The sequence below is a fragment of the Danio aesculapii genome, chromosome 22, assembly GCF_903798145.1.
Source record: "Danio aesculapii chromosome 22, fDanAes4.1, whole genome shotgun sequence".
NCBI lineage: Eukaryota > Metazoa > Chordata > Actinopteri > Cypriniformes > Danionidae > Danio > Danio aesculapii.
The window spans coordinates 30,837,956-30,861,601 of record NC_079456.1 but is presented as its reverse complement, the minus strand read 5'-3'; the positions used below and the strand labels follow the sequence as shown (position 1 = coordinate 30,861,601).

Below are 23,646 nucleotides of genomic sequence, written 5' to 3'. Positions count from 1 at the left end.
ATTCACATTGATGGGAGGCTTAGGCTCCATTTACACTATTGTGTTTTCGTTTTAAAACAGCGTTTTAGAATGAAAACGATCTGCGTCCACACTAGCGTTTCACCCAGCGTTTCTGAACAACTTTCCGTCTACATTAGACCGCTGAAAATGCACATCACGTGACCACACACACACACACACAGCATATCTAGCCAGATGAGAGCTGTGCTCATCGGACTGTTCATCAAGGATCTACCGCTGGATCCAATCTCACTATATTTGTTCAACGTGATATTTAATTCATCTTTTTCTTGTCTATATCTAATGACATATTTCCCGACTTTGGTCTTTTGAATCTATTACTTGTTCTCAGGTAACGTGTTTTGCCTGAGTGCAAAGATAAGTTAATAAGTAATTTAACCACGTACATTCTGTATATTGACTGATTGTTTGCCTTTATTTCCTATATTATTTACGTTAGTTATTATAGTTATAATTATAATTATAGTTATTATACGTTATACTTTTATAATGGCCATTATTGATTATTAAAACTGATATTCAGCTAAAGACAGGGTATGTTTTGTATTCTCAATGAAAATGAAAGGAGGCAGTAATGTTATAGGCTCTGTTTTGTTATAAATATGCATACAGTGAAGATGACACTCATATATGCAGCACGATGCCTCAATATTTCTGCTGTCTGTTAAGTTGTTAATATCAAAATGAAAATAGCAGTCCTTATATCATGTTTTTCATTTTATTGTTAAGATAGTGAAACAACGTACGTATCCAGGATGATGTGAATAAGGTTATAAAGTACACTGTTCCCTTTGAAGATTTACTCGACATGTTCTCGTGAGTCTGTTTTCCATATCAAACTTGCGAAGTCTGAACTTACAAGGAGAGGATGCAGGACTGAACTGTGTGTAAGCTACTTAATATTGAGGAAAAGCCCCAATCAGAGAGGTGAATGTCTGCAGCCCTGCCTCGGTTTTCAGATGTCTCCGTTTTCCCCCATCCACACTGAGACGGAGCAACAGCATTTTAGAATTAAAACAGCCTCTCCAGCGTTTCCAAAACGCTCCGTTTTCGGCACTCGAAAACTCCGCTGTAGTGTGGACGGATGGCGTAACTGTAGTAAAACTTATACGTTTTAAACGAAAGCGCATTAGTGTAAACAGGGCCTTAGTGTCCCACCTGTGCCGATAGACAGCCACATTGCACTGCTACGAGTGTGATATTGTGTTTATGCAACAGTTCGACGGCATAACGGTGTATATAAAAAACTAAATCAAGATGTCTTGGGAAAAGGACCTGGGATTAGAGATCTCAGAAGATAACTGGACTAATGCTCTTCAAGTTATCAGGTCATGTTCCATTAACTCTAACCTCCAGCTGATCCAATATAAGGTAGTCCATAGACTACACTATTCCCGCACTAAATTGCACTCTATATACCCCTCTGTATCGTCTCTATGTATTAAATGCAAGACCAATGAAGGTACACTGGCTCACATATTTTGGTTCTGCCCAAAAATATCTAAATTATGGACGGAGGTGTTCTGTTTTTACGCTGAAGTTTTAAGGATTAATTTTCCTCCTGACCCACTTATTGCAATATTAGGCTGGGCTCCTTCCTTTGAAAACTGTAGCTTGGATCAAATCCAGACAGTTCAATATGGAATGACTATGGCAAAAAAGGTAATATTATTGATGTGGAATAAAGAGTGTACACCTAAATTTGAAACATGGCTTACAGAGTTTTGTAATGTACTACACATGGACAAGATTAGATATGAGATTGCAGGTAAACCAAAGAAATTTTCAAAAATTTGGAAGCCCTTTTTTGAATGTCTACAGACTGACCAATGAAAACTGAGTGGTGTGGAAGATTTCATGAAACATAGCAATGTGTACAAAATACAAATTTTCAATAGTCAGGTATGTATAGGTGTTCATATATCCAAAACCTTTTTATTATTAATTTATTTTATTTTATTATTATTATTATTTTATTTTATTTCTTTTTTATCTCCTTTCCTTTTAAATTTTTGTCCCTCTTTTGTTTTCTGTATTGATTTGTACTCTCATATGTGTATATGCTCTATATGTAGTGTACATATGCAGATATTTGACTGGACTTGTGAATATGTGCAGGTATAGATTTCTCATGGAGGAATATGATTAAGTATCTGTACAGTTGTGGACGTGTATGTGCATATGTATTTACATGTCAAATATGTTTACTTATTTTTATTTGCTGGCATGGGAGGGATTTGGGGGTTTGTTCTTTAAAATGTGAAAAACTCTAAATAAAATATATATATAAAAAAAATAATAAAATAAATCTAACATGTAGAGTCTAAAAACCCTTTTGTACGAGGAACTACTTTCTTCCGCCATTCATTCACATCTGCAGCTGACTGTCAGAACAGCAGAAACAGTTGCTAATTCACTAATGTCACTTTAGAGCTAATATTTGAATGATTCTCTTGCGTAATATCTAAAGGCATGACAAAACAGGGCATTTTTCTCACATTTTAGGATTATAAGACTGAGCGGCATGAAATGCCATCAGTCTACAAAGACTTCCCTGTATTTCTCTGTTGCAATCAGGAAATCACAATAATCAACTTTAAAAAAACAAAGCAAAGCAAACATTACCAGTTTCTGTGGCATACATACAGCCATGCAAATACAAGAGAGAGATCGACTTAGAATGTCACTTACCTGATTTACAATGAATTGTTTTGCTGTAGTTTGAAACTTGTGCAGACAAAATGCTGTTTTTCTTACCTGATGACTTATGCAGTCTCTGTCACCATCTTGTGGCAGAACATCAACCGTCACTTTCTTTGGTCTGCTCACACAGGCTGATGGCAGCCGAGGCACTGAATTCGATGCTCAGAAATTATAAATATTTTAAAATAGGCACTGTCTTCAAAAATAAACTGCATAGTTGCAATCCAAACAACAACATTCTTGCCTAAAAAGCCTCAAAAGTGCATTATGTTGTCCAACAGCACCAATATTTTTCAAACTGTAGAGTGTCCTCTGCTTGTCGCTGTATGTGGACAGAGTAATACAGAAGGGTGAAGAGGTGGTACAAGTGCTGTTATTTGCAGAATATTGCACGGCTATCATCCAATCAGATTCAAGCACCAGACAGAACTGTTGTACAAATATAACAAGTGATGAATAGAGATATTAACATTTGCATTAATTGTGTATCAAATTCATTGTTGTATCGTTTAGAAAAAGTTCGCATCTCTAAACATCTTAAATCACAATAAATCTTTAATTAAAATAAATAAATAACTAAGTAAATAAAAGAAACAGAAACTGCTCCGGTGGTTATTAAAAGCATGTGATAGCAAGCCAAAATAAACCTATTAATAGTGAAAGTGAAACAACTCTCATGCGGAAAATTCACAAAATGCATATGTGTGATGCTTATACAGAAGTCGCATTGGAATATATAAATCAAAGCACATTTCATGACATAACAGTTGGCAGTCTGTCATTTTACAGATAAAGTGGACGAATGTATTTGAACCCCAAGCAAAAAAAAAGACTGCTAAGTGACTGCTTTACTACTAGTCCAACTGTGTTTGATGGGAGCAGTCACAGCGGAGAGCTTGGAAAAATCGCTTCGTTCTTCATCTTTTTTTATTATTTTCAACCCCTTCCTCTCCTATTAGGCAGACAAAAGACGACAGATGTAAAGAGAGACAAAGTGGAGTTGCCAGAGTGCTCCTCTCTTCTCAGTGTCTGCCTCTTTCTCCAGCTGTGCAGACAGCACTGTTTTTCTCTCTGTCCGTGAGAGAGGAATGCAGGCATGTGGAAAGTGTGTTTTCTCAGCCGCGGAGACGAATAGAGTGATGTGGAAGATGATAATGATATGGTGTGTCGCTCAGAGAGCCGCCATCGTCCGCTTCCACTGAACCCAGGCGTTTCTTCTGCTTCTGCTCGACTCTTTCTGGATGCTCTTACATAATGTGCTGGAAATGCAGACGGAGCTTTAAAGATGGTGCTGTTCTGCAAACTGTTTCTAAGTTTGTTGGAGTTAAATAAAACTATTTTATTTTTTATTATATTTTATTTTTTATTATAATCTTATTACAGATATGACTAGTATTATAACAATATGTATATAGTACTTACTATTTTAATTGAAGTACATATTAACATGTTTTATATTTTATTTTATAGGTTTTATTTTAAAATAATAGTATTATTATGTTTTACGCTCCATAGGAAATCTGTTTTTACAGGCTTGCATGTTAAATAGTAATGGCTAATATCTAGGCCCACACAGAATCTGCACTTACTGAAGTCAACAGATTATTTAGGCCATTATTGGATGTTTTTTTACTTATTTAAGTGTGTGCAAATATACATTTCTTCAGTATTTATAATCATTTCAGTAATATTATTGAATAATATGCAAAGTTTATATGATTTAAATACAGTACACTTTGTAACATGTTTTTTAGATAATGATTTTGTTTCATTTTAAATATTAAAATGTATTAAATAATATTAAAATTTAAAACGTCAGCAAAATACTACGCTAGAGAATCATTCCTATATAGACCTTTTTCTTAGAACACAAAATTACCCATTATGCTTTGTAACCGCATTTGTGTTTTACAGTCATGCATTTAAAAAAAATGCAAAATTAAAAACCGCTAAATTTCGCGATCTATGATCCATAATAATAACTCCTGTACAGCAGTCCCACAACATTCTGACACTCGAAGACACTGGAATACCCTGTCAGAAAAGTCTAGTGGCTGGGAATGGGCTTTTACAGTGTCTGCTATAATGTTAATGTTGTTTTTGGTGTGTTTACATAGATGAATATGGCCACTTTGTAAATACAGAGCATACAGAGTACAGTTACGATCTTATTGTCACATTAGATCGTTATGATAACATAATATATGTAAATTTTGAAGCCCTTCCTCTTCACACTTGGTTTTAAGGGCCAAGGGGAAGGGGTAGGGGTGCAAAAATAGAATTAGGATTGGGCCTTAGTCTATTTTACCTGCTTTTAACGTCTTTGAACTAATACTGCTGGTAATCAGCGCCACCTCCTTGACTGATTATATTTAAAAATGCTATCTAATGGGATGGGAAACAACTGCTGCAAGGTATTTTTCCCGTTGTCAGATAGCATCTTGTCTCGTCATCGCTAAAGTCAATTTTTTCTCTTTATTTCGTGTTTGACACACGTATTGTACTGTCCCACTGGCACATTGATTGAATAAGTGTCACAAAGTGAAAATAATGTGCCATTTTGAAATGACAGAAAAACACATCTAGTCGTAAATACTACACAATACAAACTAACTAAATGAAACAAACTGCTTGTGATTCGAATCAACATGCAAATCAGCAAGAATAGTATCAGTAACAGACTTTTATTAGTAGTTTTTGGAAATTGCATACCTGCTAGTTTCATGCCAGTAATATTGTTTGCTCTTTATAATGCAGTAAGGTATTGTTTGTGTGTGTGTGTGTGACATTATTGAAGAGCCGCGGAGTACATTATATCAGCTGACAGGTCGCGCTATATTTCAGCATCTGATCTGACGGCAGACACTGAATCAGGAGAGTGTTTTTCTCTCATGCTTTAATATAACGGCTTTAACACACTTCTTTTTTCAAAATTAAAGTTTTGCATCCCAAAAACACTCCGTAACCGTATTGACACCCAGTTGAGAAACTCTGCTCTGGCTGATGATAATTCTTAACGGAAGTTCTTAGCATCCTACTGGAAGGCGCTAGTCACTATGGTGTCCTCCATGCAGCAACAATGGTCTATAGCTCCACAAGTAAAGTTGTGTTTTTAAGCAACGGTTTCTGCTGTTTTGACGTCAGCTGCAGGTCTGAATGAATGGTGGAAGAAACTAGTTCCTCGTTCAAAAGGGGTTTTGAGACTCTCCGTGTTTGATTTTCTTTTTTTATACACATGATTATGCCATCGACCTGTTGCATAAACGCAATATCACACTCGTAGCAGTGCAAAATGCCTGTATATCGGCACTGGTGGGACATTAAGGCACTCGGTCTGTGGCCAATAAACAGCCATATCGCACTGCTAAGAGTGACTCAGATCAATCAAAAGATCTGAACCCAACTCGATTCGTTTATTCGACTCTGAGTCAGCTATTTTGTTAAAGAATCAATAGTTTTAAACAAAGTGCACTTTTAGATTTAAACCTCAGCTGGATAATAGGGGCTCTTTAAATCTTGTGTTTTATAGACGTGCCGTGTTTTTTTGTCTTTCAGGGCTACAGGACCGGCTACACATATCGGCACCCCATCGTGCGGGAGAAGCCGCGACACAAGAGCGAAGTGGAGATTCCTGCAACAGTGACAGCCTTCATGTTCGATGAGGACGACGCTCCACGCTTCCCTCTGAAGCTCCTACAGCAGCGGCAGCAGAGGGAGAAAACACGTTGGCTCAACTCGCCAAACTGCTACATGAAGGTGAACGTGGCGGATGGCGCCAGCGAAGAGAACCGACGCACCAAGACCACGGTGAGACTGAGACTAAAATGATGATTTCGGGAATCTAGTTTTTACAAGCCTGCATGTTAAATTGGCATGAGTGATATCTTGGACCACACAGATTCTGAGACCATTATTGAGGCCATTTATTTACATATACAATATACATTTATTCAGTATTTAAATTAATTTCAGTAATATTATTGAATAATTGGCAAATATTTATTTGATTTAAGTACAGTAGAGTTTACTATATTATAGAAAGACTTGCTTTGTTTGCCAAACAAATGGTTCTAATTGGATTTGCATTGTTAATCTTAGATAAGTTAAAAGATATTTCTTTTCTTTTCTGTGCAGAAATAGCAATAATTGTCTGCAGATTCTGTCTGGCACTGCTAGTATCATTCATTCATTGATTTTCCTTTGGCTTAGTCACTTATTTATCTGGTATCGCCACAGCGGAATGAACCGCCAACTATTCCGGTGCATGTTTTATGCAGCGGATGCCCTTCCAGTCACAACAAAGCACTGGGAAAACTGCTGGTATCGTCTTGTTTAATTCACAGACAAAAATTCTCCTCACTATAGGAATGATATATAATGATAAAAGCTTGAATCGGAATTTGTCTTTGCAATCTATTAATAGACATGCGGTTTTGCGTGTGCATGAGTGTGCATGACATTAACTTCATATTCTCAGTCCAGTGTTTGAAATCACTTCATTTTGTGACCAGATGTTGTTTTATATCACAGAATGAGGAAGAAATTGTGCTGTTTTATAGTATTAAACAGTGTTAAAGGCTAGGTCAATTAGCATTGCATTATAAAAATACTTTTATTATTACAAAAACCTTCAGGATGGTTTGAAAGACAGAAAACCTTATAACGGCACAACTGTGTGTTTATTGTGATTATGTTTGATCAGATTACATATTTCTGTCTTCTTTTTACTTCTTTTTTACATCTTTACTTTTGTTATGCGTATGTGGAGTTATTGTGTTGCTTTGATTCCCAGCCTTCAGTATGAATGAAACAGATACTGCATTAAGTGTGGGCTCGCAACACACTGTTTCGTATCTTTCAGTGGATACATACGAATTGTCATCATGGATGTTGTTACGTTGTAAAAAGAAACGTGGCTGCCATAAATGTTTAAGTTCAATCAAATTAAAACTAAATCAAATTAAGTCATTTCAACTTGCATCTATTAAACAAATAAAATACATTTATTGATATAAATAAATAAATTTGAAACTGGTTAATGTACTAAAAGTTGAAGTACTGTAAAAAATTTGTTGTGTCTTTTTGATCATGTATTTTTTATTTATTTATTACAGTGTATCATAATAAATACAGAAAGTACTGTGATATAGTTTTAGGTCCTCATCACCCGTCCCTAATGCTGAAAGAAAAAGGATCTCTAAAATAGTAAATCTGTCATGTCAGACAGTCTGGTGTATTTTGCGTAGGAGCAAGAATGTGGTTATTTGCTGAGCATACCTGACGGTCTCGATGGAGACGATATTGAGCTCATATTTCTGTCCTCACAGATACACTTTAAAAGCCTCAGAACTTCTGTCAGCTTACTGGAGGACAATGCTCTCTTCAGGACTTTGACGCCAAATAAACAGTTTTCTGCTGTCCTCTAGTGGCCGAGACGTTTGCAGTACACTTTTTGGGCTCTGAAATATTTATAGATTCTTTTCTAGCTTTTTTTTTTACCTTGTTTTTTATTTATTTGAACAGTTTTAACATACAAAAAAGACAAAAAAATAAAATAAATAAATAAAGAACAGAACAAACAAGTCACATTTTAATAGTTGTGTTACATTTTTTTGTAATCTAGAAACAGGTACTAATATCTAATTATCATTAAAATCATTATCAATAAATACTATGTAATGACAGTTTTTAATAATCTTAAATAGAAATAGTTTTAGTTGGAATTATTAATGTAATAACATATTTTTTTTAATGAACAGTTTCATTTGGTCTAAATTATTTCAATAAATTTTAATAATCAAGAACGCATGTCTGCTTAATTGAATACATAATATGTGTAAGCATTTATTACATTTTATTTATAGTAATTGGAATCTATAAGTGATGTTTAGAGCAGATGTGTAAAGTCAAAAAGTCTAGATCAGAGATTCCTTAAAGTTGGCCCATGATAACCTTGGATTTGGCTTGCCATCCCATCTGAGAAGAGAGGGAGAATGATGAGGATGGTTTAAAGATTGTCATTTCAAATTTAATGTAACCTTTTGTTTGTTTGTTTTATTGTTAAGCTACAAAAAAGCTAACTGAAATTAAATGTTTCAATTTAAATGCTGTAGTTTAGTTTAAAATGTACATACTGTCACCTGATGGATAGAGGACAATGAGGAGACTTTGGTGACCAAATCAAGGCAATTGCAGATTCTGCTTGACTAAGTTAGTGTATTCAGCATTGAATTCCACTGTGTTATAAATATGATTGTTTATGTGTTTATTGTATCAAGTTATAATTAAAAAGTTATACTGCATAAGTTAATACGATTCAAAGTGATGTTTTCTATTTATTGTTAAATATTAGATAATAAATTAGGAAATTACCCATGGCAACTTTAATATAAAATAGTTTGGTATATTTACCTTCAGCTCAGGCTATCAATGATATTTGGTTTTTGGCCCTTTATACGAAAATGTTTGGGCACCCCTGCTCTAGATAAAAATCAATCTTTACATATTTTAATTAATTGTATATAAATGTTTAAAAATTATTAATAATAAAAATAAAAACTGATTCATAGAGTCCATTAGTCCCTTTCCCGTCTTCTTACGCATGCTAGTTCAGGAAGCATTTTCTCCAGTTTATTTTCTCCCTATTGGAATTTTAAAATATAGTCTTGGTTGAAGTGTTATAAGCCATGAACCAAACCAACCAGTTGTGATGTTATTTACAACATTACAAACTTGAAACATGCAAAAGTCAGACAAAAAGACAACAGTACAAGACAGAACTACAATCCCATAAAGCACTGAGAGTTTTATTCAAAATAAAAACACACTGTACTGTACTATTGACTGGTGGAAGGTTCTTTCCAATGTGAGGATGATGCGGGATGATGTTTTTCTGCACAATTTCCAAAAATGAGTTTAATAAATGTGAACTGATGTATAATAAAGCATATACAGTCAATGAACTTCCTCTGAGCTTATTTTCTCATAATGTGACCGTTGCGCTCTATTAACTTTCTAAACAAATGTCAGGATGTATTTATTTTCTTCAATTCTCTACTAAATCTCTTTTTTTTCTGTGTGTGTGTGTTTATATATTTTTTTTCACTCTTATCTTTCCAGTGGATGAAGTCTGATGATGGGGGAAATGCCAGCGGGACTCCGATCCGTATTGAAGATCCCAACCAGTTTGTCCCTCTGAACACAAACCCCAGTGAAGTCCTGCAGAAGAGAAATAAGGTCAGCTTTCCATGCAAACAGACGTAAAAGAACTATTATTACATAATATCACTAATATTAATATATAAATATGCACGATGCACTGAATGACACCTAAAACATTATTATCAACATCTATATATTGATGTTGAATTTTCACAAAAATCTATTCGCAACATTAAAATTGATACTTTTTATTGCATTTAAATACGTAATTTGCTTTAAATACGTAATATAATTAAATAATTAAATACGTAATTTCACTTTTACAAATTTAAATTGATGTAGACACCAACATGGGACTATATATTGCTGATAAATCAATTATAAAATGTAAAATGAAAACACAAAATAAAGACCAGTTCAGACTGTTAATAAACACTACAATTTCTCGATGATATTACAAACAATCCTGGTTTAATTAACCAATTAATTTAAGGACAATTTAAGAAAAAGCAAGAATAATAGAATAATATTATAAGAATAATATTATAATCATTCATGTAAAAATGTAAAGAATTATAAATAAATATATTAAAGTTCTGAAAAAGAGTCCTTTATTTATACTTCTTCATTGAGTGCATGCGTGTTTAGCAAATGTCAAGTCCCATGAGGAGCTCCAATTGGATACTTTTGGTTTGTGTTTGTTTTAGGATGAAAGAATGCGATTGAGTAACTGTTTACATTCCAAGACCTAAAGGATACACTCCCTCCTCTCTTATACACCAGGCACTTTGTTAGAAGTACTTCCATGTTTCTGGTTGTACAGATAGCTCTTTTGTATATTTGTATGATTTGTACTTTTTCTCTACAGCCACATACTCTATACCGAAAGTGTTTAAATATTTTATATTTGCTTTTATTTTCTATTTCATAACTTCTATTTCGTCATATTTTACATTGCCTGATGAAAGTCTTGTCATTGATCTCAGTTGTAGGAGCAACAAATAATAACTTGACTTGTAGTTGATAATTTGGAAAAGTGGCAGAAGGTAGATTGTTCTGATGAATCAACTGTTGATCTGCATCCAAATCATTACAAATACGGCAGAAGACCTATTTGGAACCCTCATGGACACAAGATTCTCACAGAAATCAGTCATGTTTGGTTAAGGATAAATCATGGTTTTGGTTACATTCAGTATTAGGACGTACGAGAGATCTGACGAGTCGATGGCTACATCAACAGCTTGAGGTATCAAGACATTTGTGCTGCCCATTACATTACAAACCACAGGAGAGGGCAAATTCTTCAGCGGGATAGCGCTCGTTCTCATACTTCAGCCTCCACATCAGAGTTCCTGAAAGCAAAGAAGGTCAAGGTGCTCCAGGATTGGCCAGCCCAGTCACCAGATATGAACATTATTGAGCATGTCTGGGGTAAGAGGGAGCCGACATTGAAGATGAATCCAAAGAATCTTGATGAGTTCTGCAAGAAAGCTTTCTTTGCCATTCCAGATGACATTATTAAGTTATTTGAGTCATTGCAGAGATGTATGGATGCAGTCCTCCAAGCTCATGGAGTCATACACATACACTCTGTATGTGACAAATTTTTATTTGATTTGAATTTTTCACATTTTCTTCAATGTCACTGCGATTTTAAAAGTGTTTTTTCTATTCCCTAGATTCGTGAACAGAACCGCTTTGACGTAATGACAGCAGGACCGCAGTCCCAGAAGCTGGCAGGCATTGTGGTTGAGAGACCTCCAGTGAGTCACAACTATATTTATTATTATTATTAATCTCAAGCTGATCATAGACTGCACAGGCATCCCTATCACTAGGGGGCGCCAGATCCTCTCAGAAACATTTAAACAGTGTCTGAGGGTCAGCCTCTTTCTATTGGAGAAATAAGCATCAGTCTGTAGAAGATTTTAAAGCGGGGTCTTATGAAGCTCTGTTTTTCTCTTTAAGGGACAGTCACCAGTTCAGGTAAACTCCCAGAATGTTTTTGTATGTCGTTATCTCACATTTTTTAGTAGTCTGCATGAAGTGACTGTAATTTTGGATTTGCAGCGTCACCACTTCACGTTTTTTGATATTAGAAGATACTTTTTTTTGTGTGTTGGTCAAAGATTAATCACATCCAAATTAAAAGTTTGTTTTGGCACAATATTTGTGTATAATATACAGTTGAGGGAAATAAGTATTAAACACGTCACCATTCATTCATTCATTTTGTTTTCGGCTTAGTCCCCTTTATTAATCTGGGGTTGCCACAGCGGAATGAACCGCCAACTTATCCAGCATATGTTTTACGCAGCGGATGCCCTTCCAACTGCAACCAATCACTGGGAAACATCCATACGCACTCATTCACACACATACACTACCGACAATTTAGCTTACCCAATTCACCTATAGCGCATGTCTTTGGACTTGTGGGGGAAACCGGAGCCCCCGGAGGAAACCCACGTGAACACAAGAGAACATGCAGACTGACCCAGCCGAGGCTCGAACCAGCAACCTTCTTGCTGTGAAACCAACGTGCTACCCACTGCTCCACAGTGCAGCGCACACGTCACCATTTTTGTTAGAAAACATATATCAAAGGTGTTGTTGACTTGAATTTTTCACCGCATGTTGGTAACAACCAAAGAAATCCATATATGCAAAGAAAGCTAATTTAATTAGTTTACAAATAAAGTTATGCAATTAAATGAAATGACACAGGTTAAAATATTAAACACATGAAGAAAGGGAGGTGTAGAAAGGCAGTGAATGACCAGACAGCAGCTGAAATCTCTCAGTACTTCTTTTGCCCTTCATCATTGTAAATGAATATTATCTGCTTCAGTCCAACATCTACATTAGCAGGATGATGAAGATGAAACCAGGGTGGACATTTCACCAAAACAATGATCCAAAACACTCTGAAAGCATTTGAGACTCAAATGCTTTCAGAGAAAGAAAATCAAGCTGTAGAATGGCCCAGCCAATCACCTGATCTGAATTTAATAAAAAATACAAATTAAAGATCAGATTTGATAGACGAGACCCATAGTACGATTAAGATTTTTACAATCTGTAAAAAACTCACTCTTGAGCAATGCGTGTGACTTCATTCTCCATATGAGAGGTGCTTTTAGTCTGCCATGACCAAAAAAAGCCTTTTATATAAAGTATTAAATACATTTCAGTAGTTCAGTACTTTCTCCTTGTCATTTCTTTGTTATTACACAAAACTCATTTTTCAGATTTTTCTTGTTTTGTTTTATTTTTATTTTTGTATTGTTTGGGTTTTACCCAAATCTGATTTAATTCCATGTCAACACCTCCTTTAGAAATATTATTCACAGGAAAAAAACATGACGTATTCAATAATTATTTTCCCTGCTGTATATGCATTATGTATGTGATACACACATGCATAAAAACAAAACTAAACAAAACAATGTTGTTACATTTGCCAATTAAATCTGTAATTCATATAATTTGTACCATGTATCATATACATATATATTTTAATGTCTAAATATAAATAAACATTTTCTTAAATCCATGCATATATGTGTGTATTTACATATATATGATAAATATACACAACACACACACATATATTATGTCAAAACAAACTTTTATTTTGGATGACTAATGATTTGCCCAGCACTAGTATTTTCTGTTTCTGAATATGCAGTCATTAACATGTCTGATGGTTGTGTTTTTGTCATTGTTATGCCTCATATCATTACCGATGTGTGGTTCTAGTGTCTTATTTGGTATCTCTGCTCTGCCCACACACACACACACACACACATATGCAGCCGTACATGGGAAATGATGAGGAAGAGACGGGGCCACTTCCTCCAAACCCCTTCAGTGACCTGAACGAGAAAGAGGACCATCAGCGAAGACTCCGAATAGATGGTAAAACATCATCACACGTCCCTCATACACTCAATTTACACTGATATTCACATGTGACAGTAGAGACAACGAGACAAATTTCTCAAGTTATAATCTCAAAAAGGTGAACTTTAAAGATGGATGGATGGATCGCAGACAGATAGACAAATTCAAACAAAAAAGTTAGATAAATATGTGAGGGTGACATATATAGATGGGTGGATAGATGGATGGATGGATAAATAGCTGGATGAATGGATGACGAATGAATGAATGGCAAATATAAATGGATGGATGACAGATTGAATTTGATAGATGGATGAATGAGATAGATAGACAGACAGACAGACAGACAGATAGACGGATGGATAGATGGATGAATGACATATATGGATGCATGACAGACATTAAGATGAATGGTTAGAGAGATGGATGAATGGCAGATAGACATTGATGGATGGATGACAATGGATGGATGGATGGTTAGAGAGATGGATTGATGACATAGACGTAGATATTTGGATAGATGGTTAGAGAGATGGATGAATGACAGATAGACATGGATGGATGGATAAATAGATGGATGACATAGATATTTGGATGGATGGTTAGAGAGATGGATGGATGACAGATAGACATAGATGCATGGATGGGTGAATAGATGGATGGATGGATGACAGATAGACATTGATTAATGGATGGATGACAGATAGATATTTGAATGGATGGATGGTTACAGAGGTGGATGGTTGACAGATAGTCAGATAAATGGATGGATGAATGAATGACAGATATAGATGGATGGGCGGATGGTTAGAGAGATGGATGGATAAATTGATGGATGAATGACAGACATGGATATTCGGATGGATGGAGGGATGGATGGATGAAGGACAGAGATAGATTGATGGGTGGTTAGATAGATGGAAAAATAGATGGATGAAAGACAGATGGATGGATGGATGACAGATAGACATAGATATTCAGATGGATGAATGGTTAGATAGATGGATGACAGACAGAAATATTTGGATGGATGGATTACAGATAGACATAGATGAATGGATGAATGACAGATGAGGACGGATGGATGGTTATAGAGATGAGTGGATGAAAGACAGATGGATGGATAACAGATAGGTGGGTGGTTAGAGAGAGATGGATGACAGTTGGACAAGGATGGAAGGATGAATGAATGACAGATATATATGGATGGATGGATGAAAGACAGATAAAGATATATGGATGGATAGATAGATAGAGGGACAGACAGAAGACAGATAGATAGATCGATCGATCAATGAATGAATGTGGTCTTGGTTAGAATAAAGACTTGTTCTCGTCCTCCAACTCTTTCACACCAGTGCAAACTAATGACCCTAGAGCATGTTGTCTGTTCAACACATCTTATTTCCTGTTGTCAATGCGCCAGTCAATGCTAATGCTGTTCCTCCTCTAAGTGTGAGCTGCACTGAACTAACATGAGAAACACACACACACTGTAGTGTCTAAATGTGCTGCATGTTTACTGTGTGCTTCTGTAACTGTGTGTCTCCTGTTCACTAACCTCACGCTGCCCGACTCCAGCAGATGAACAGCAGCTCACGTCAGACGACGCATCCACGCTCTCTCAGTCTGTGTCTCCACAACACACTCCAGCTAAAGAAGGTAGAAGAGAGTCTGTGTGTGTGTTGTTCAGCTACAAACATGCACATATGAACATTACAGCACATGCTACACAACTTAATGCATAGATTAATTAAGGTTTATTTTCACAGGTTGATTCTGATTGCTTTCATGCTAATTTGCCTCTCAAACCAGTGTCATAGTTAATTTATAGCACAACTGTTATCTTCAAATTATGAATTTGTATAAGCTCATAAGTAGGTTTTTGTGTAGACTTGATTTTTTTTATAAGCAATCAATTAATCAATCAATCAGTCTTTATTTATATAGCACAAGTTTGAATTGAATTGCATTAATCTATTTCTTTTGATCATTTGTTTGTTAGCATGAATTTAAGATTTGCATGAATACATGCATTTGAATTTTAGAAATAGAAAGGTAAAACAACTAAATTCATATGAAATATTGTGGGAAAAATACAAACTACAAAATTTCAACAAAATTTGATGCATTTTTTTGTTTTTCTTAAATTTTGCTCTTTTTAATTTTTATCATAATTTGGGTGTACTAAATTTGGACTGTTATCTTAAATAAATACAAAATCACATAAAAGACTATGTATAAAAGGAAGTACACATTTAAAACTAAATTTAAGTCAGTATGTTAATACTACCAGTTTTCCTGTGTGATTAATTCATTCACACATGTTGTAATAGTAATTGTTCTAACATTTTGTCTGGAAATGTCGCAGGCCGTGTTAACATGCTCGACTGTGACATTACCTTTAAATAAACCAAGTCTTTCCTGTGTTAGACGTGTGAAGTGGTCAACAGGAAAAGCTGCACACACACAAAGCCGTATATAAAGCTCAGTAATGCTGATGGTGTGGAGAAACAGGATGGGTTTGCACCAGTTTCATCCTAATCAGACATTACTCAAGCGTGACCACCCATCAACCACAAATACGGATATCTGAAGACTAGCTACTTATCATTAAATGTTACATGAAATTAAAGTTTTTTTTAGATGTTATTACAGTATTATTTGTTTTTAGCATATCTATAAGCTAGTGTGCTCCAAAACAGTGACAGAATTCGCATTTAGAAGATATAAAACTGATATTAATATGTAAAGCTTGTAGTTGGTCACTTCCACCAAAATGGATCAACACTTTTATTCACATCACCTCAAACTACAGTTTCTAATCACATCATAACCAATCAAATGCTCTCTAGTGTCTGACAGGCCCCGCCCCTTCAAGACGCTTCTCATTGGCTTTTCATATGATGCGCTTGTGCTCGACCACTCTCACTAGCAGAGCGTGAAACAAAACACTATTGGCTGTTTTTAAAAGGGGAGGAGCTACACTATGTCCCAACTCTTCTCTGTGTTTCAGTTGAGATTACGTCAAACATTGAGTAAAAATGCACATTTCAAAACACTTCAAGGGACATTTAATTAAAGCCTTCATTTATTTTTTATTACTAAAAAGTTTTTTATTTAATTATTCATGCAGCTTTTGGAAAATATGCAGTTAAATCAATCAAAATAGGCAGTGAAAACAATTCTGTATTTAAAGCTAAACGAAGCAATAATTTGTTAATAATTTTTTTTTACCACTTTAAATCAGTGTGATTTAGGATTTTATTAGTGGTAGTTAATCCTTAATAAGGCACTCATTGAAATACTGAAGGGAAGAGGCATTACTGGGATTATGGCCTGCCTGCAACTTAAGATCAGACTTTCCCTTAAAAATAAAACTTAAGAATTTCTATGTAACATGGAATCCATTTGTTAAGAACTTTAACTGGAGAGCAGTGATTGAACCCTAGTAGAAACACCTCAAATCCGTCTCCCTAATTTTTTTCCTAATTATCTTAGAATTTGTCCACTACAAACATACCATGTATATATTTCATTAACATTAAACAGATTAAATAGTAATTTTAACATTTTCTTTTATTATCCGTATTTTACTGTAATTAAAGTGCCTGAAAATGCACTACTTTGAAAAAGAGTTTTCAGCTGGGTTTTTCCCCCAATATGTTGTATTGGAGGTAAAAAGTGATGATAAAATATGAAAACGTGAAGCTAGATTACATTTTTGCTTGTTTGTTTGTTGTTTTGTTTGTTTGTTTGTTTGTTTAAAAGCAGTTTTTTTATTTGCATACATAATATGCTCATGTTTTCATAGCAGAAAATATTCTTCAAAAAAATATTCATCAAATCATCAAAAATGTGGACTGGCAACTTTTAAAAAAATTAATAAAAAGGGGTTTAATGTAATTGAACTATTTTTAATAATTAAAAGCAATACTAAGAAGCAATAATAATAAAAGCAATACCCACAGCATTTAGTTTGTCTGGCTAATAAAAAAACAGTCCGATTAAGAGTTAAAACTTTCAATTTTGTTCGATTATACCTGTTGCTTGTTGTTTTCATGAATTACAGGAATTGCTTTTAACATTTCAGTACAGGGACCAATTCTCACTATTAACTAGTGTCTTATTAACTGCCTATTATTAAATTATTGACTGTTTATTAGTACTTAAAAAGCACATAATCTGCATGATCTTATTCTACATCTCTAATACCTAAGCTAAACTACTAACTTAAAAACTAATAAGCAGAAAATTATGAGTTTATAAAGACAAAAGTCATAGTTAATGGCTTGTTAATAGCAAAAATTGTACCTTAAAATAAAGTGCATCCAAACTGCTTGTTGTAGCATGGATTAAATTGGTTTTATTTTCTAATTTCGTCATCCAGAAAACCACACCGGCGTGATGCTAAATGGTAAAGACGATCACGGCGACGAGGACGAGCTCATCAAGCGCGTGAGTCAGCTGACCACCAGCGTGGAAAGCATGGAAATCAGCGTTCGCTCCGGAGAGAAAATCGAAGAGGCGCTGACGCCCGAAAGCTCGCCCTCCAAATCCCCCAACAAGAAGAAGAAGAAGTTCAGAACCCCGTCCTTCCTCAAGAAGAACAAAAAGAAAGAGAAAGTGGAGGCCTAGTGGAGGAGAAGCAAAAACACCCATGCCCACCGTGTCTGTCCTTCTGTTTGTCTTTGTGTGTTTTTAAGTTGGCTTTGTTAAGCGTGGCAGGCTATTTTGGGAGTTTATAACGAATAGATGGAGTTCCATCCGTTTTTATGAGATGTGCCATGTGTAAATGTGTTTTATACAGGAAGAGAAGCGAGGGAAACTCCTGGGAAACTGGCTTCTCTGGCCTGATGGACTGAACATGTTCTTGTACACATGATTTTATCTCGTCGATGAGCCCATACTGCATTGTTTTTGTTGATTAGCCGACCGTACAGACCTTTTATGAGCCCCTTTTTCTATCCGCCACTCATCTCTCATGCTGTCAGTTCTGGTTTCTCCAGCTGTAAGGTGGGTGTCATCGCAAACGCTACACAGGAGACGCTACAGAATCACACTGGAAACCGTTCTGGATTATTTTAACAGGGTTTATAGTTTTATTTTGTCTGTGATTGTCGAAGGATTGGGTCTGAAATCCTGTGTAGAGCCACTCCAGTCCTGATCTTTGCCAAACGAAAACGCAAAAACAACAAAAAAAGCAGAGCGATCACGTTTTAGTGACTTGTATTTTGGTTTCGCAAACATTCATTCTTCATCTCTTATTACAAAAAAAATACTTTGCTTTTTTAAAAATTGATGCAGTTTAGTTTTTATCCATTCAGTTTTATACTCGTTTCTATACTTTTAACTGCAAAAAAAAAAACTAACTGAAAATGAAATCTTGAAGCATGTTTTGCTAGTCTGAATTTATAATGTAGTGGTGCCTGACTTCTCAGTTGTGTAATAGCGCAGATTACTAAACACATTTAACAAAAATATATGAAAACTGGAGTGACGTTTAATGATATATGAATATATAATATTTTGTGCTGCACTTTTTAAATGGTATACATAACAAAAAGCGAATCGAAAAGGACGAGTTTAGCGGTTGAAGAGCGAAACGAAAACATGAAAAATGTTTCACACAAAGGGTGGAGAAGGGAAACGTGTTGACATGTAAGGAAAAAATTATATATATTTGTAAAATGTATTTTTGAAAAAATGTCTCTGTCCCAAAGCAAGTCTACGGTCATTCTCAGCACATGATGCCATTTTTTTTTTTAAAGGATAGTTCGCCCCCCCCAAAATAAAATCAAATGTCATTGTTTATTCACGCTGTTGTTTTACAATGGCCTCAAAACAACTAATGTGAAAAATCTCCTGCTTGAACTCCTCCATATAATAGCATTAAATACCATCCAGCTTCAACTTTAAAAAAAATAAAAGAGGCTAAATCATCAAATAATGTGGGTTTTATGGTATATAAGATAAAGTTCTGTAAAGTATATATTATTTAACAAAAATCCTGACTTTGTTCCTGGAGTTGTGAGAAATAAAATTAATGGAAGCATGACATAAAATGCAGTTCCTATGCTTTCTTTTCTGAGGTAAATATACATTTATCGGTGAACATCTTTAACACTGTAGTTCAGGTATGGAGATTTTAAAAAAACAACACAGACATGTCTGTTGCATTGTATAGCAGTTTTATGTTGTAATATTCTTGATTGATAAAATCTGGGAAGGTGAGTGTGGGTATTCTAGGCAAATTCATAGTATTTTTATGACTGACAGTCAAGGTCTGAATTAGTTTTGTTTGTTAAATACATCATTTTGGTTTGTTTTTCACCAATCCCTATTAGAAAACACCAGAACTCTTGAAAGATACCATATTTATCATTAATAAAAGGGATAGTAAAGTCTTAATGAGTTTCTTTCTATTGTTGAACACAAATGAAGATATGAAGATATAACACAAATGAAAGCTGTAAACCTGTAACCATTGACTTCCATAGTATTTGCTTTTCCTACACTGAAAAAAATGATTCGTTGGATTTACTCAATTTGTTTAAGGTTAGTGGTTGCAAACAATTTATATGTGCTGAATTTAAACAAACAAATTAAGTTACCAAATTTAGTGTGTTTGTTTGAATTCAGCCCGTATAAATTGTTTGCAACCACTTTGCTAAAAGCAAACTCAGTTCCTGGAGGGCCACAGCTCTGCACAGTTTTGGCCCAACCCTAATCAAACACAGCTAAACCAACTAATAGAGATGTTCAAGACTACTAGTGTCTAGTAGTCTTGGAACATCTCGATTAGTTGGATCACCTTGATTAGTTGGATCAGTTGTGTTTGATTAGGGTTGAAGCAAAACTGTTCAGAGTTTAAGACCTATGCCTTAAATTGAGTAAATCCAATGAGTAATTTTTTCAGTAAACTATTGAAGTTTTCAGTTTTATGTAAAATATCTTCTTTTGTGTTCAACAGAATAAAAAGAAACTCATAAAGCTTAAAAAATCCACTTGAGGGTGAGTAAATAGTAAATAATTTTCATGTTTGGGTGAACTAACCCTTTAATACATTATGTCTTTATTTTTGGTGGTTCAACCATTATATGTCGGAGCTCAAGCAGAGTTTTATTTCATATGTAGTTTAAAAAGAGTTTTAACACATCAGGATATCAGCAAAGTGAGTACACAATGACTCCAATTGACAACCTCATTCACATTCACGGTCATTAATCACTTCATCGCCATCCAAAGCATCAGTGTTACCACGGTTTACCTAAGAAACATTGTTTGTTTGTTTTTTTTCTGTCTGAAACTGGATTTATTTACTCACCCTCTCTCCTGCTTGAGGTCAGAGGTGGCTTGTTTTGCCCAATTTAAACGCTCCCTGCCCCACGAGACACCACTCTGGACAAAATGTACAGCAATAGCTGATCTCTAATGGCTAAGATTAGTGGGTGACCTCAGTTTGAACTCCGTCAGGCCCGAATGTGGTCGTCAAACGTCCCGCGGGGAGGAGGCGAAACCACTGAGAGCGAGAGATATATATCCCAGTGGGCAATGTGAAGTACTGGCCTGGGCGCCAAGAGAGAGACAGACACTTCTAAGCTGTGTAAATAGCATGTGGTTTTGAGCGCGGGCCAGACGTGGATTAAAACACATTTAAAGCTGCACCGGGTGCGAGTTAAGAGCGAGTAATGGGGCGGGCGAGATTAACTCTTGATTGCTTTCAAATTTCTTGCAGATTTTCGCTTCAGATTTCATAGTGCGCTGCGGTTTTTATGCTTTCAGGAGGTGTAGTTTAAACTTCACGAGCGTTAACTGGAACGTGCATCACATTTATTATTATTTTTTTTCCCATTTTAGCCCATTTTGCACCTTGTTTTACTAATGTTGTAGTCTCTGGTTCTGAAGGCCTGTTTGCTTTGGCATGCAAGTTTGAGCCAAGCCTCTTTGTGACCTGTGAAATCTCATATGAATGGTTATCTAACGGACTTGCTTTTAGATGTATTGCTAATCAGTGTACATTCACAAATAAAACTATTTTAAGAAGCAAACGCTGCACTCGGGAGTCTGTGGGGACGGAAACATGCTTGCATTATCACTTTCTTTTTTCACTGTATGCATTTCATTGCACTTTTCAGTTGATCATACACATTCATTTCATCGTTCTGAAATATAAATGTTTGTTATTTAATGGGAACATTTAAGGTTTAGCTCAGAATGACTTGTTTTTCCTTCATGCCGTTTTGAACCTGGTTTTGTTCTGTGGGACATGAAATTAGAAATTTTGAAGCTGTTCATGCTGCTCTTTTCTGATAAGACTTAAATCCTGGCCTCCAAATACACAATGAAAATTTCTTGACATTGGTCCGTATTAGTTTGCACCACTGCATTGGCCATGTACAGCAGGTTTATATGTGGTATCACGGCGTATTTTTGTTGAATTGGATGACCTGTGTCTAAAATGTTTCAAGCATGTCCACATTGAAAATACTCACATGGTCATGTACATTCAAATGGCCGCAAAAGACCACCTACTCGTTGCCTTCTGACCAAATCTATAACATTATAGGACATGCGCACTACTTTGTTAAAGTACACTAGTCAGGCATGGATTTAAGGACTTGGCCATCTGACATCGTAAGATTGGTTTGAAGGTACAGTAAAAGGCATTTTTGGCTAATAAATCTTTTGGTATTACACCTTGTAACCAGCAGATGTCCTCGGTAGTGCATTGTGGCCTGTGAATCCAGCTCGTGTAATTCATCTACTCAAACAGTGGATTTAGTTATAGCAGTCAGTGTAGTGGAATAAAAACCACTACAATTTTCAAAGGAGGGAACACAAAGACGATAACTGAGGTACTTTTATTTTTTTAGTCAAAGTAATAGGCGAGCTGAAATGTTTTAAAATTACAATTTAGACAGAAAACATAAGATACACAACAGTGAAAAGTAAGCCAAGAGACTTTTTTGTTGTTAAAGTGGAGCAACTTATGACTTGTTAAAGCAAAAATATTTGAAACAAGTATCCAAAACACCGTAGAACACAATAATGTGTCGGTCTAACATTTTACATAGACAGCGGAGGGACGGTGCAGAAGTAGTCAATTCCAGTATGTTTAGAACAATACTTAATAACAGACTTCTTTTTCAAAGTGTAGTTTTACATCCATTCATTTTCAAAAATGGTGCACTAATATGCAATTTTGGTTCCTTCTTTCCTAGAATTGAGTATAATTAAAAGGTATTTTCTTCCTCAATTCTGAGTTTACATCTTACACTTCACACATATAATCATAAAATGGTGGCATTCATTCTTGAAATTGACATTTTAGGATTGTTTTTCTCAGAAATTCAACTATATTTCTCACCATTACAAGTTAGAAATTGTAAAAAAATATAGCTGACGACTTTGCGGGTTATTATTAGAACTCCCAAATAACGAGAGACCCATGTATATATTCTAGTATATAACAATTAGCATTGTAAATTAATACAGTAGCCTTCAAATGCCATTCGCATACTTAAATTTTTCCACAAAAAAAAAACAACCGGGTCCAGATACGTTTCACCAAGTTTGATCTTGCATTAGTTTTCGTGTGCCAATCTCTGCAATTTCAGCACGTATATAGCACAATATAGCACAGAAAATGCTCCTTCAGACTGTGACTGAGGTTTTTTTGACATCCTGTGTCACAGTTCTGATTTTTATTTATTTTGTGAACTGAATAATGTAAACTAGCAAATGTAACATAAACATGCAGTTACCTTTATTTTTGTATGTTTTCTAGCATATTAGTAGGCTTACATGGAATCTGCGCACGCAGTACTCCACAGATTTTGAATCTGCTTA

General features: G+C 35.3%; 1 protein-coding gene across 9 annotated transcripts in view; it reads left to right on the top strand.

Annotated features, from left to right (window-relative positions):
• The window catches only part of add3a (adducin 3 (gamma) a), a 175,074-nt gene extending 153,229 nt beyond the window's left edge, over nt 1-21,845 (top strand). For 5 of the 9 annotated variants that reach the window (XM_056447734.1, XM_056447735.1, XM_056447736.1 and 2 more), the window contains 7 exons: nt 6,280-6,531; nt 9,844-9,960; nt 11,568-11,651; nt 11,857-11,874; nt 13,707-13,809; nt 15,376-15,456; nt 18,185-21,845. In XM_056447734.1, the coding sequence (XP_056303709.1) occupies nt 6,280-6,531; nt 9,844-9,960; nt 11,568-11,651; nt 11,857-11,874; nt 13,707-13,809; nt 15,376-15,456; nt 18,185-18,432 (903 nt within the window). In that variant the 3' untranslated portion in view covers nt 18,433-21,845. The remainder of the gene's footprint in view (nt 1-6,279; nt 6,532-9,843; nt 9,961-11,567; nt 11,652-11,856; nt 11,875-13,706; nt 13,810-15,375; nt 15,457-18,184) is intronic. The other 4 variants (XM_056447738.1, XM_056447739.1, XM_056447740.1 and 1 more) reach the window with 4 other exon arrangements.
• Nucleotides 21,846-23,646: the final 1,801 nt, after the last annotated feature.